Genomic DNA, 13,701 nt, shown 5'->3' with positions numbered 1-13,701 from the left:
GAACTTCAACTATTGCAAATACCGTTATTTTTGCAGTGGTGATCTCTGACAAACTGCTTAAATTTGTTTCAGACGGAACCAACATGACTGCTGTTTATTAAGTTTATTAAGATGTCTTTTCAGGAAAAATTGAATTGACTTAAAAAAAATCTTGTTATAATAAAATGAGATATACAACATCGTATTTGAAAAATTTGTTGAATGAAAACGGCGTTAGTAAAACAGCAGATGATTTAATAACGTTGATGATGCTTGCGGTTGAAAATAATTTGATCAGTAAAGATGAGATTTTGGAAAGAGCAAAAGAAAAAAAAATAAAGCCTCCTCCAAAAGAAAAAAAACCTGTTGATCCAAAATGGGAATGGCTTAGTTTTGTTAAGAAAAAACCCATCACTGTGAGAATAACCAACATTGAAACGGGTGAGGTGACTGAATACAAGTCTCTTTACAAAGCGATGGCAGGAACTGGACGTGGATGGAGATATTTAGAGCGTCGAGATGGAAAGGTTGATAATGGAATCAAGATTGAATTTTTAAATTCTGAAAAGCTTGAAAAACGTAAAAAGCAGCAAAATTGATTTTTTAACTTTTAACATGTTAAAAAATTGACTTAAATAAAATTCTTGGCATAAATAAAAAGATGGAGAGGAAGTATGTGATTGAATTTGATACCATGGGTCGTGCGCATCTGTTTGATGAAGAAAAAGAAATTCATGCGGCTGGATGCGAATTTACTGCACATGACGAGTGGGGAAGAAAGTATACGATTAGATTTGATGAAATGGGTCAAGCACATGTATACGACTCAATAAGCGAAATTTTTGCCAATTATCTTGTTTCATAAGTTTTTAATTCTCCCGCGAAAAGAATTAAAAAACGGTAAAAACTTTTCGAAGAAGAAAATATGCTGAAAGTGTGCCAAGATTTAAAAAAATTGAATTGACTTAAAGAAAATCTTAGTATAATAAAAATGAGTATCTATTCTTCAAAACCAGAATTAATTGCTAAAGAGCGAAAACTTGAATGCATCGAAAAAAATTTTCTTTCCATTAATAAAATGGGTGATAAAACTGATGCTAAAAAGCAAAAAGCAAAAACTAACGCCAAAGAGCGAAAAATTGAAAGTGGTATAAAGAAAAATCTTTCCATAATAAAAATGGAAAACAAAACGTTGAAAGAATTGCGAGAAATTGCTAAAGAGCAAAAAATAAAAGGGTATTCTAAAATGAGAAAGGGGGAACTTATAATAGCTTTGCAGCCTCCTAGAGTTGTCTCTGCTCCTGCTTCTTTTCGTAGACGAACGACTGAGGCAAGACCTTTGCCTGTTAATGCTACCGTGGTGAGGTTTGTTAAACCACCTGTAAAAGTTTCTGTAAAACCGACAAAAGTTTCAATAAAGCCGACAAAAGTAAGGTTTGCTGTTGGTTCTGAAAGACCTGTACCTGCTCCAAGACCTGTACCTGCTCCAAGACCAAGGTCTGACGACTTGATTTCATTCGAAACTTCTGCTCTCTTGCAAAATAGGATGATAAGAGATGAACCCTCTATTCTTAACACACCGGTTATAGATTCAACAAACGTTATTACACCTAGACCGGTTCCAGCACCAAGACCTTTATTTTCAAGTCTGACGGCAGCTACAAAAAGTGTGGCGTCCTATGTTAAAACTAAGTTTAATGATATTAAAGAATGGATAGATCCCTACGTTCCTGAAGTAGTCAAGAAGAATGTAAGCGAATCAGTGAAACAAATCGATGAAAAGATACAGTCTATCAAATCACTTGTATTAAAAACAGTGTATAAACCTCTCGCGCCAAAACCTTTTACAGTAAAGTTTAATATGACTAAGCATTCAGCAGAGCGCTCCACCAGACTGTTTTCATACGAGCCGTCTTCTCGATACCAAGACATTGTTCCTTTTTTAAACTTGGTAAGGGAGTCTGCTATTCAAACCATGGAAGAGAAAGAAACACAAAGGTAAGAATTGTTTTAGTCTGTGAAATGACTCGCGTAAGCATCTTAACAGGTGAGGAAACTACTCAGACGGCTAACTTTTCATCTAATGCGCAAAGATTATTGGAGGGTGATGATGTGAGAGCGCTCATGACTGAAATGGAAGAAAAAATCTTGGAACGTAGCGCTAATTACACCAAGATGGGATCCAATTGCGTCTTGTCCAAGATTTTGAGGATGGATATAAGCTTTGTTGATTATGAACCTTTCAAGGGCTCTTCCTACATGGAGCTGCCTCTCAAGTTGAAAAACAAAAAGGCTATCATCAACATGGTAAACAACGACAATGAATGCTTCAAGTGGTGCGTCACCAGAGCGTTGAATCTTAAAAATAGAGACAATGAAAGAATTGACAATGATCTTATTTTAAAATCAGAAGAGTTGAATTGGGAAGGAATGGAATTTCCTGTAAAGGCAACTCAAATCAAAAAGTTTGAAGTGAATAATCCTGACATCAGCGTGAACGTCTTTCACTACGAAATGAATAAGCCTCAACCTATGCTTATATCCAAATTTCATGATCGAAAGCACTGTGTTGATTTGTTGTATATTTCAAACAAAGACAACAGCCATTATTGCCTTATTAACAATTTCAGTCGGTTTGCCGGCTCCTCAACAACAAAAGGAAAAAGAAAACTTCATTTTTGCAGAAATTGCATGCATGGTTATGACCAAGAAGAAAAGCTTCAAATTCACAAAGGATACTGTTATGAGAACGCGCCTATGAGAATCGATCTTCCAAAAGAAGGGTCGACCCTTGAGTTTAAAAACTACAACAATAGTATGAGAGTTCCGTACTGCGTCTATGCCGACTTTGAAAGTTTCATCAAACCTATCGATGACAACACTGAGTATAATAATAAAGAATCATACACCAAACAATATCAAAAGCATGTTCCAAGTTCCTTCTGCTATTACATCATAGGACCTGATGGTTTAAAAATTAAATCTTTTGAGTATACAGCCGAAAGCGATAAGGATGACGTAGGTAAAAAGTTTGTTACCAGTCTTGAAGCTGACTTTATAAAGATTTGCTGTGATAGTTATTCACTTAAACAACAATGGAAGAATAAGCCAATAAAGACGGATGAGGACAAGAAGAAGTATGAAGCTGCAACCGAATGTCACATTTGCAAAAAGGATCTTAACGGTGATAAAGTGTGGGATCACTGTCATTTGACCGGAAAGTACCGCGGTGCTGCTCATGATGCTTGCAATAAAAAATATCGAATTCCAAAATTTATTCCTGTTGTCTTTCATAATTTGTCTGCCTATGACAGCCATTTGTTCATCAAGAGATTAGGCAGAAAAAACGGAAAACTCAATTGCATACCCAACAGCGAAGAAAAATACATCAGCTTCTCAAAAAGCATCAAAGTGAGAGATTCGATTGATAAGAAAGGTAATCCGAAAAAAGTGTATAGAGATTTAAGGTTCGTTGACAGCTATAGGTTCATGCAAAGCTCGTTAGCAGATTTAACTGACAACCTTGTTAAAGATTTGTGTGAGGAGTGCTCAAAATTAGACCCTAAGACATGCAAAAAGGACTGCCTTGATAAGAAAGGTAAAAAATGCAAGTGCAAAGACAATTGTAAAGACTGCGCTCATAGAAGATTTAAAAAAGGAGACATCATGTGCAAACATCTCAATTCATTCTACAGCGGAGAACAAAGAAATTTGCTGCTAAGAAAAGGCGTTTACCCTTACGAATGGGTGGACTCGATTGAAAAGTTTTCCGAAACGCAATTGCCATCCAAAGAAGCTTTTTATTCTAGACTAGATGATAAACACATCAGCGATGAAGACTACGCGCATGCACAAAACGTTTGGAAAGTATTTGGATGTGAAACCTTTAAAGATTACCACGAGCTATACAACGAGTCTGATGTTCTTAATCTTGCCGATGTCTTTGAAAATTTTAGAGACACTTGCATGGAATATTACGGTCTCGACCCTCTTTGGTATTACACCTCTCCTGGTTTGGCTTGGGACGCTATGTTAAAGGAAACTAAAATTGAGCTGGACTTGATCACCGATATTGACATGCTCAACATGATCCAAAAAGGAATACGCGGTGGAATCTGCATGATCTCGAATCGACTTGGAAATGCCAACAACAAATACATGCCAGACTATGATCCTTCACAACCATCGAAATTCATCCAGTATTTAGACGCCAACAATCTTTATGGATGGGCCATGAGCAAACCTCTCCCTGTTAGAGGATTCAGATGGATGAATGATCTTCAAAATTGGCGTAGCATGCCATGCATACTTGAAGTTGACTTGAGCTATCCTGAAAGTCTTCACGATTTACACAACGACTACCCTTTGGCTCCTGAAAGATTAACCATTGGAAAAGTACCCAAGCTCGTTCCAAATTTAAACAATAAAGAAAAATACGTAGTCCACCATGAAAGCCTAAAACTCTATGAACGATTGGGTTTAGTCATCACTAAAATTCATCGAGGAATCACCTTTGAAGAAGAACCTTTCATGAAACCATACATCGATGGCAACACCACTAAAAGAACAAAAGCTAAAAACGAGTTTGAAAAAGAATTCTTTAAACTCATGAACAACTCCGTCTTTGGAAAAACCATGGAAAACATTTTAAAGCACGTTGATATTAAACTGGTTACCACAAGAAAAGAAGTCTTAAAATTATCCAAAAATCCTCGTTATGATCGGTACAACATTTTTGATGAAAACCTCACTGCCATTCACATGAAGAAAACACAAGTCACTTACGATAAACCAGTTTACTTAGGAATGAGCATCCTAGACATCAGCAAAACCCTCATGTATGAACATCACTACGACTACATGAAACCTAAATACGGGGATAAGCTGAAATTACTCATGACTGATACTGACTCGCTCTTTTATGAAATAGAAACAGAAGATTTTTATCAAGACATTAATAACGATGTTAAAGCTAAATTTGACACGAGCAACTTTCCTAAAAATCATAAAGCCGTTGAATTTTTTGGATTCTACATTGGAGAAAACGGTAAGGTTCTTGGAATGTTTAAAGATGAAGCTGGTGGTAAGATCATTGTTGAATTTTTTGGACTTCGACCGAAACTCTACTCTTACTACATCCCTGAAGAAAAAGAAGATGAAGATAAAGAGCAGAAAAAATGCAAAGGGGTCAAAAAGAACGTTGTCAAAAATAAGATTACTCATCAAGACTACTATGACTGCTTGCAGGGTAAACAAGAAAAGCTTGCAACCATGAACGTTTTCAGATCTCATCTTCACAATATCTACACCGAAGAAATTAACAAAGTCGCACTCAGCGCTAACGACGACAAAAGAATTATCTTAGATGATGGAATTCACACCCTTGCCATCGGACACTACAAAACAAGGCAATAAACAAGAACAGGTATCTTGAAGAACTGGTATATAAATAAAATGATTATTTTTATACTTCTTCTTGATTTTTAAAGACGACTGTATTGGTTTTGTCATGATATGAAGTGTTCACCATTTTTTATGCATCCTTAAGTATAGGGAATGGGTCAATGCGCCAGAACCCGCTTTTCCTTATATATAAGATTATATCATATCTTTATATACATTTTCACAATCGGTATTTTAAGATCTTTAAAAGGAAAATGCCGCAATAGAAGAGCTGGAGAAAATTTTTTGTAGAGGAGAAATTTTGATGGGTAAAGAAGATTTAAAATTGCAACTTTTTGTTCTCTGCAAGAAAGCTACATTTAATAAATTAATTCTTTTCTTTTTAAAATCATTCCTCGAAATAATATAACGATAAAAACTGAATCATTACTAAACTAACTTCTACTGACTCATTAATGTATGGTATATGTAATATGATGTTAATGAATTAAAGAATAATATAAAAAAAGATAATACCTACGCAAGATAAACCTTGATTTTCATATGCATAGCCATTTTTACATGTGCAAATTCTGTAAGTACCATTTTCAGATATACATATTTCATTTTCCATAATATCAAGACCATCATATGGGTATTCGTCTAAATATCAAAAAATGTATATATAAGAAATAAAAGAAATGAATTTTTTTATACCTTAGTTGCAAACATCAAGAAAGGTATTAAAAACTTATTTCTTTTCTTTATTTTTTTTTCACCAAACGACTTATTTTAATAAACCATCAGGCAAAAAAAAAAAAAAAAAAAAAGATTATTAAAATGGTCTTTTAATTTGAAAATTTCTTTTTGGAGCACCCACTAATATTTTTTAAAACTTATGCCAAATGAGACAAAAGTAAATTTTATTTTTTTTTTACATAGAAAATATTTTCAGGAAAGTGTTAAGGAAAGCTTTATTTAAAAGTAGAGAAAATCTGACTCCATGAACGTTATTGATTCTTCTTATTGCGCTTTCAGCGAGCTATTGTACAACCTTCACGTCGTTATTTTTTATACACTTAGATATTTATTTTTGCTCACGTAAATTTTTTTGCATGCAAAGCCTATTTGTACATATATCATTTGAGAAACCCCGAAAGATATTTAATTGTTTCGCAAATGGTGGTGGGATTTATTTAACAGCAAGGAAACATAAAAAACTAGGAAACATTTTCAGTTTTATTTAAAAACAGTGCGTTTCGAAAGCGAAAAAATTTGTCCAAAAAAAAAAAAAGATATTTTCTTTAAACTGTTTTTTACGTAAAAGTAAAAAACAGTTGAAAGAAAATTTACCCTCTAAAAGTGCTTGTCTGAAAACCTTAAAAAAGGACTGGAAAAAAATAAAATACAACTGAAAGTCGTAAGTTAATTTAAAGATAAATGAAAGGAAGAAAACAGACTTTAACTTTGACTCACTCAAATACAATACCTCCAATAAAGTTTCATATTTTATTGAACCAATGCTTTCAAATTCTTTTTTTCGTTTTATTATACAGGCTACACACATAACCACTCACTCCAAGATTTTAATTGATAATATTTTTTTCAATTTTTCTTCTTCTGATCAGCTTACTTAGTAATACCGCATTCCAAAACCCAAACTTTATCTAAAACTACTGTTAGGAGTTGCTTTGAAAGCATTAAAAAACTGAATTTATCCAAGATATTTTAAATGTTGAATGGATGAAAATGTAAAAAGCGAACAGGATGTTAAAAATTCTATTAAAAATTATTCACCCAAAGTCACTCCAGTCCAAAAAAAAGATTTACTGTTCACTGCATACTATCGTGCAAATTCTCTTTTTTCTAGTTAAAGCAAAGTATTTGAAAGAGCTACGCATAATAAGTTGTAAACTCTAGTTTGGTTTTCGTAAAAAGGATTCTACAACTCACAATCTTCTCAAAATTAGAGAATGTATGAGAGTTATTAGTCAACAGTTTGCTACTTATAATGGAACATTCTCAGACATTGAAAGCTACAAGTATGCAGTTGTATCCCTTAGGGACCATATTAGGTCCTCTTCACTTTTTTAACTTTGTTTTTTAAATCAATCATCTTAAATTTCTTTATGAAACATTGATTTACGTATCATTTTGCTAATGATAATAGTCTTTAAATAATAACAAACTCTCTAAAAAAAAACTAATAAATATATTAAATAGGGTTAAAATAAGTCTTTAGGGTTCCAATGGCATATCAGCTGAAGTTCAATTATACTTTATCTTTAGAACGCTACTATTTATACACTACTTAAATTTTGTTTTACATTTACAATATGCATGAAAAGTTTGGGGCAGTCTAAAACGTTATTCTTTTTTAATCATTTCACTTCAAAATAGGACAATACAAACAACTCATTTCTACTCAAGAATGCTTCCTAGTGACATCCTGTATCTTACATAAAAACTCTTCGTTTTTATGAGTTAATCCACAACACGTGGAATTAAAGCAGTTATGAGTATTTAATAACTGCTTTAATTCCACGTGTGGGCATAACCTAAGATCAATCACTTTTAACAACTTAACTAACCCACTAAAATAAGCAACTAAACACGGAATAGATTTTATTAAATACCAGTGTATTTTTTAAAAACAAATTTTATCCTTAGGTCCAAAAACCTCTACTTTAATTTCCTCATCATTTCAACCAAAATGTTGCACTTAACTTCGTTCTTAACGCCTATAAATTAATTCTATCTGTATATATCCATCTTAAAATTTTTTATTAGTCTATATTTGTATATGCTAGCATATGAAACACATAATGCTAATTATTTGATCTATATTTTATTTACTTCTTAAGTCTGTTTTATAGGTGTTGCTTATAAACTTGTAAAACACTACTGTTATGATGTGATTAATTTATTTCTAATCTCTTTCTATTATCTTTATACATGCGATATGCAAAAGAAATATCGATCATGTAAATGATCTTATTTGATAAAAGGGATAACCGTTTTATCAAACATTTTTTAAGGTACATCTTTTAATTAACAATTATTTTGTTTGCTATAATATAACAATTGGAGAATCCAGAAAGTGAAATGGCAACTCAAACTAATTACTTATTTTCAAATTTTGCTTCATCATATTATCTAACACTGTCATTTGCTTTATTTCGATGACTAGAATAAAAAAAATTATCATTCCCAGATTATGCAAGGTACAACTCATCATCACTTATAAACTTGTAACTTCAATATTTGTAATATAGATTGGGGTGTTTTAGGCGATCCGCCTAATGTTATACAAATCGTCTTTTCAATTTCAATTTTCAGTAGCAGATTATCGGTTTCTCAAGCTTTTTGAGTATGTTTGATATATTCTTGTTTTGCAAAGTTTTTATTTTATTTTTGATGTTTTTATTTGAGGAGTTTTTATTATCTAACATTCATTTTGAGTTGAGAACGGTTTCAAGGTGTGTTGAATTTTGGCTTTCAACCTCTTTCTTTCTTCAACATTTTACTGTTCCTTCATGTTTGATTAATAAATAAATTATTGAACGAGCTTCAACTTATTCTTTAAAGTGCTTCCAAATAAAGGCTTTACTAATTTCTTTGTGCAATTTATAGATGAAATTTTTTTTTGACTGTTTAGACAAAATTTTTTTGAAAATGTTTGATAAGTATTTTAATAATGAATAGAAAGCTTCAGAGTTTATCATTAAAAATAATTATTTAAGATTTAAAACTTATTTACTATATGTGAAACAAGTCTGCCTCATATTTTATTATAAAGATGTTATATAAAATAAAAACATTCTCTAAAATCTAAAGATTTTAAAGTTTCTTAAACCTCATGAATTTTGACATTATATACTAGTCGCAACTACCGCGTCTTAATTTATACTAACTGCTGATAATGGTTAAAGATTTTAACTTCATGTTATCGAAGGCTCGATACTTTTTATATAAAACAAAAATCACCAAAAAGTTTTGTAAAACATTTTTCTTACAAAATTATTAAATAGAAAGTTAAGAAGTGTTTTGAAAAGCAATGCTATATATAATTGTACAATTTAGATTTTATTCCTATATTATTGAAAAATTTTGTTCATCATATGGTGCAAACACTTTTTAACTATTTAAAATTAATCGCTTTTATTACTGATGAGTAAGTTTTAATTAATTCGAGATATTATTAGTAACTGCATGGAATAAGTTTGATAATGGAAAGTTTACAAATAAGCTTGTTTTATAAATATCTTAAAATCAAGAACGAGGAGAAAATTTGACTTTTAGCTGATTAGCCAAATGTCTCAAGCTCTTGGCTCAACAAATCTGCCCTCAATAAGAGAAGTAATTACATTATCCTGTTATTACAAAGAGACAACAAAGCAAACAAACCGTGATAAACAGCTTTTAATGTTTTTGATGTGTGATAATGTCAAGAGCGAGTTTTCAGAGTAAAATAATTTGAGTAAAAAGAGTTACAAAATCACGGTTTGTTTATTTTAATAAAAAGAAAAGGGAAAACATTAGATAAAATTTTTGACGTTATCAATGTCAGATCTATGGCATGATCACCGTACATGAAGACAGAGAGTTCCTTTTTACTAAACGTGATATCAAACTGTATAAAAATATGGGATGCTTTTATTAAAATTATATAAAACAGGAAAGAGTTGCATTCATAAAAATAAAAATGTTTAAGTAAAGATGCCTAAAGAAAAAAAAATTACCAGAAAGAAAAATATTATTCTACAAACTATATCTGAAAGTGAAATTTATGTCATTAATTTTGATGAAAAACTTGATGTTTAGTGATCAAGTTGAGAAGCTTTATCTTTCAAAAAGGTGATTCGATGAGGCATCAGGTTTAATTGAAAAAAAATATTAAACATATAAATCACCAATTTGTCTTCACTTGGCGTAAGTTAGTGATAGAGATCAAATAATTCTTCTCACTTTAGTATTGAAGCATCTTGGTTATGAGCCTGATAAGTTTAACGTTTTTCAATGATCAACTTGCAGAGAAAAAACTAAACGCCAAAATTTTGCTCATAGTTTGAAAAATTAATGCAAACATGTATATTCTTTATATATTTATTAGTTTAAAAAACTGAGGCAAGGTATAACGAGTCAAGAAATAACTAACTTTTAATCTGTGGTGTAGCAGTCAATCAGTATCTTTTTATTTTGACTAGCAATTCATTTTACAAAGTTTAGTTTCAGCAATTTATGAAGCAGCTGTATCTTGAAACATTACTAAGAATTTTAAAAGACAGTGTTTTTGACAAAATAAGTGTCAATTGTGGGCTGGGAAATTTTAGAAACAACTGTCAATTAATGAACAAGAAAAGTATATCGGTATCATTTAATAACGAATCCATATCCAGTTTAGTTTCACAGATTACCAGGAATATTTCTATATTTTCAATGAGCAAATTCAATCCTTTTTAACCATTATGCTCGAAAGGATGCTCTGAGACTTTCCTCTATGAGTAACTGCCAGAAACTTTCTAGAGAAAAGACAAATCAATATTCAGCAGATCTACTACTCTGCCAAATTGGTTGTTTTTATATTGCTTATAAATAATGCTGTGAAATGACGAGTGAGTTTTTAATGATTACATCAATCTGCATATAATTAGCAAAAAAAAACAGTTTTACCTGCATTTTGCAAAAAGACTCGGTAGAGTTGCTCTGATTGAGCAAAAAGTGTAATTATGTACATGCTCCCTAAACTTTTATGGCTTACATATACAGCAGCATTTTTCCTTAGTTGCTTCTATATATTTTTAGAGACTTGCTTAACTACTTCCTTACTGACAACATTGTTCAACATTTTTTTTTAGTTTTTAAGCAGTTTTTACATTTATTCAAATAAATTATAAAGTATTCATAAATTGAAAAGCTTCAACTGACATAATCTTTTATAGTCTTTTTAGTTAAACCTTTCCACAATTTATTAGATAGTTATAAAACTATAACACCATTTAAGAAATTGTCTACCTTAAGATAAACAATTCTGCAAGTAAGAGTTCTTAAGAGCTGGTTTTTTAAATATTTATTACTGGTTGAACTACCAATATGAGAGTATTTCTGGGAATGAAAACGTAGTCACCCTGGGCATATCATGTTAAAATGATTGCTTCTATGATGATTTATGAGTCTAAATTTCTGAGCAACATAAATGGTTTTCCATTTTTGAGTGCAAGGACATGAGTTGGAAGTCTTGGGGGCTCCAAGGAATTCAGAAACTCTGCTGGGTACATATTTGCTTGAGGTGGACCTGTGACAGTATCCATTTGTAGTTTATACATTCACCTAGGAGGAGACTTTGAATTTGAAAATTATTCTTACTCACACAGTCATTTTTAGGAGCTACAATTGCCCTTTCACATAACCAATCCCAGTTTCTAAAATGGAGCCTAATGTTTAGAAAGACTTTAGACGTTAGTCCTTCAATTGAGTTAATAACATTGCAAAAGTTGCTAGGAAGGTTGATTTACCTAACTGTTGGCTCCACTGGGGCTTTTCTATCTTTTTTAATCAACAGCTGGATGGAAAATTGTTCAGACAAAGGGTCGCCTGTAAGATTGACCCTGAAATTTAAACAGAGTGACAGTTTTTTCACTTGCTTCCAAAGGCTAAATTCTTTTTGGCAGGCAATGAGCTCATCTGTGGGTTTGACCTTAGAAACATTACATTCAGGGCTGTCACCATGAGCCAAATTGATTGGTAGCTTAAATGATAAAGTTGCTGTCCTGCCACCATCAAGAATTGCAGCTGCAATTCCGGAGGATGCCACTGCTAGCACAATTATCTTATGTTGTCAAAATTTGGCCAGTAATGAAAATGAGATAAAGGTTTTTCCCGTGTCACCTGGGGTACTAGAAGAATAATCCCGCTTTCTTCGAATTCAATCAAATTCAAAGTTTTATTGTAGGCTGCCCTCTGATCTGGTACCAGCTGTGGCTCTCTCAGAAATACAAGTGCTGTGTGCTTCTGTATATTGAAATTTGTTTCTCTAAGAAGTTCTCTGTACAGTCTGTTGCCTTCGTCACTTTTGTTTGGAGTAGACATACCAAGTTCCTTTGAATATTTTACAAAAACGGGGATGCATAGTTCTTCGAGGAGAATGCGGGCCCCTCAGCAGAATGTTCTCACTAAGATCACTTTTGCATTTGTGTCTAATTTCAAGAGGATTTGAACTGCAACAGGTGGTAAGAAGGGTAGCAAAAAGTCCCTTAATTGCTGAAGTTTGAGCGGCTGCTGCTTCGTTAAGCCTCAAGTTCCAGCGCGCATCACTTTTCAGCCACGTTTTTGACCGACCACGTTTTTTGCATGCTTTTGTGAAAGTTTCAGTTACACGGTCCTCAACAGTTCTAAGGTCGGTAAATGATGATGGGACTCTAACATGGAGCAGATTACGTAGAAAAAAGCTCTCAGAATTTGAAGGATGAGCAGTGTAGGCTTGACAAAGAGCATCAGTAGTTTTCACACCTTTTTTGACTTCCACATCAGGTCCTTGTTTCCTCCTTTCAAGTGTTTTTTTGAGGCATTCAAGAGGTAGTATTTTGGGGCATCACAGAGGAGAATATTCTTAGCAAAAAGATCTTTCTGACGTAACTCAAAAAATGCAAATATTTTCCCCAGGTCATTAGGATTGGCATCACTGAGATGAATATATTCCTTAGGTCTCAGATTCTTTTGATCCAGTTTGATGAAGACGAGACGTTCACTGTCAATTTTTGCATACATATCAACAATGACCTGACGGAAAAGCTGCTTGCATTTAAGTATGTGATTTTCTTTACCAGCTCTGATTATTATTTGAGAAGGTAAAAGTCCATGGCTGACACTTTCTTGCCCAAAAGTTTTCCTATTGTTTCGTTCTTTTGAGGTATAATAAAGTGATAGCCATTTTCGCTCTGCCTAAAAATTACAGGGTACTGTAGTGCATCATATGATCTGTGAGTTTCTGCCACTTGTTGCAAAGTGTTATTTCTTTTTTAAAGTACAGTGTAAAGACATTGGAAATCATTACCCACAATCACAATGGCTAATTCATCAAATTTTGAGCCAATGAAACGACTCTAATTCTCTCCTTGTAGAATTTTGACAGCTCAAATTATAACTTTGTAATCATCTCTTGGCATGTGTTCCAGAGCAGTTTTGAAAATTTTTCCAGAGGGATTGTTAGAATGAAAGAATTGCTGTAGGTTCTTAATTATATCAAGTATTGTTTTTGGAATTACAGAACATCTTTGTTGTGCCTCTACTTCTGAATTTCTCATAAAGTAGGTCTAAAGAATTTGGGGACTCTCTCCCTCT

General features: G+C 32.6%; 1 protein-coding gene across 11 annotated transcripts in view; it reads right to left on the bottom strand.

Moving 5' to 3' along the window:
- Positions 1 to 13,701, bottom strand: part of LOC149890529 (uncharacterized) — a 58,996-nt gene that overhangs the window by 29,872 nt on the left and 15,423 nt on the right. For 8 of the 11 annotated variants that reach the window (XM_090082165.1, XM_090082167.1, XM_090082168.1 and 5 more), the window contains one exon: positions 5,899 to 6,024. In XM_090082165.1, coding sequence (XP_089938291.1) covers positions 5,899 to 6,024 — 126 coding nt within the window. The remainder of the gene's footprint in view (positions 1 to 5,898; positions 6,025 to 13,701) is intronic. The other 3 variants (XR_016450806.1, XM_090082172.1, XM_090082171.1) reach the window with 1 other exon arrangement.

Source organism: Hydra viridissima, unplaced genomic scaffold (genome assembly GCF_058129835.1).
Source record: "Hydra viridissima isolate aposymbiotic clone 2 unplaced genomic scaffold, HvirCarnegie_v1 scaffold_3, whole genome shotgun sequence".
Lineage (NCBI taxonomy): Eukaryota > Metazoa > Cnidaria > Hydrozoa > Anthoathecata > Hydridae > Hydra > Hydra viridissima.
This window is presented reverse-complemented; position numbering and strand designations above follow the sequence as displayed.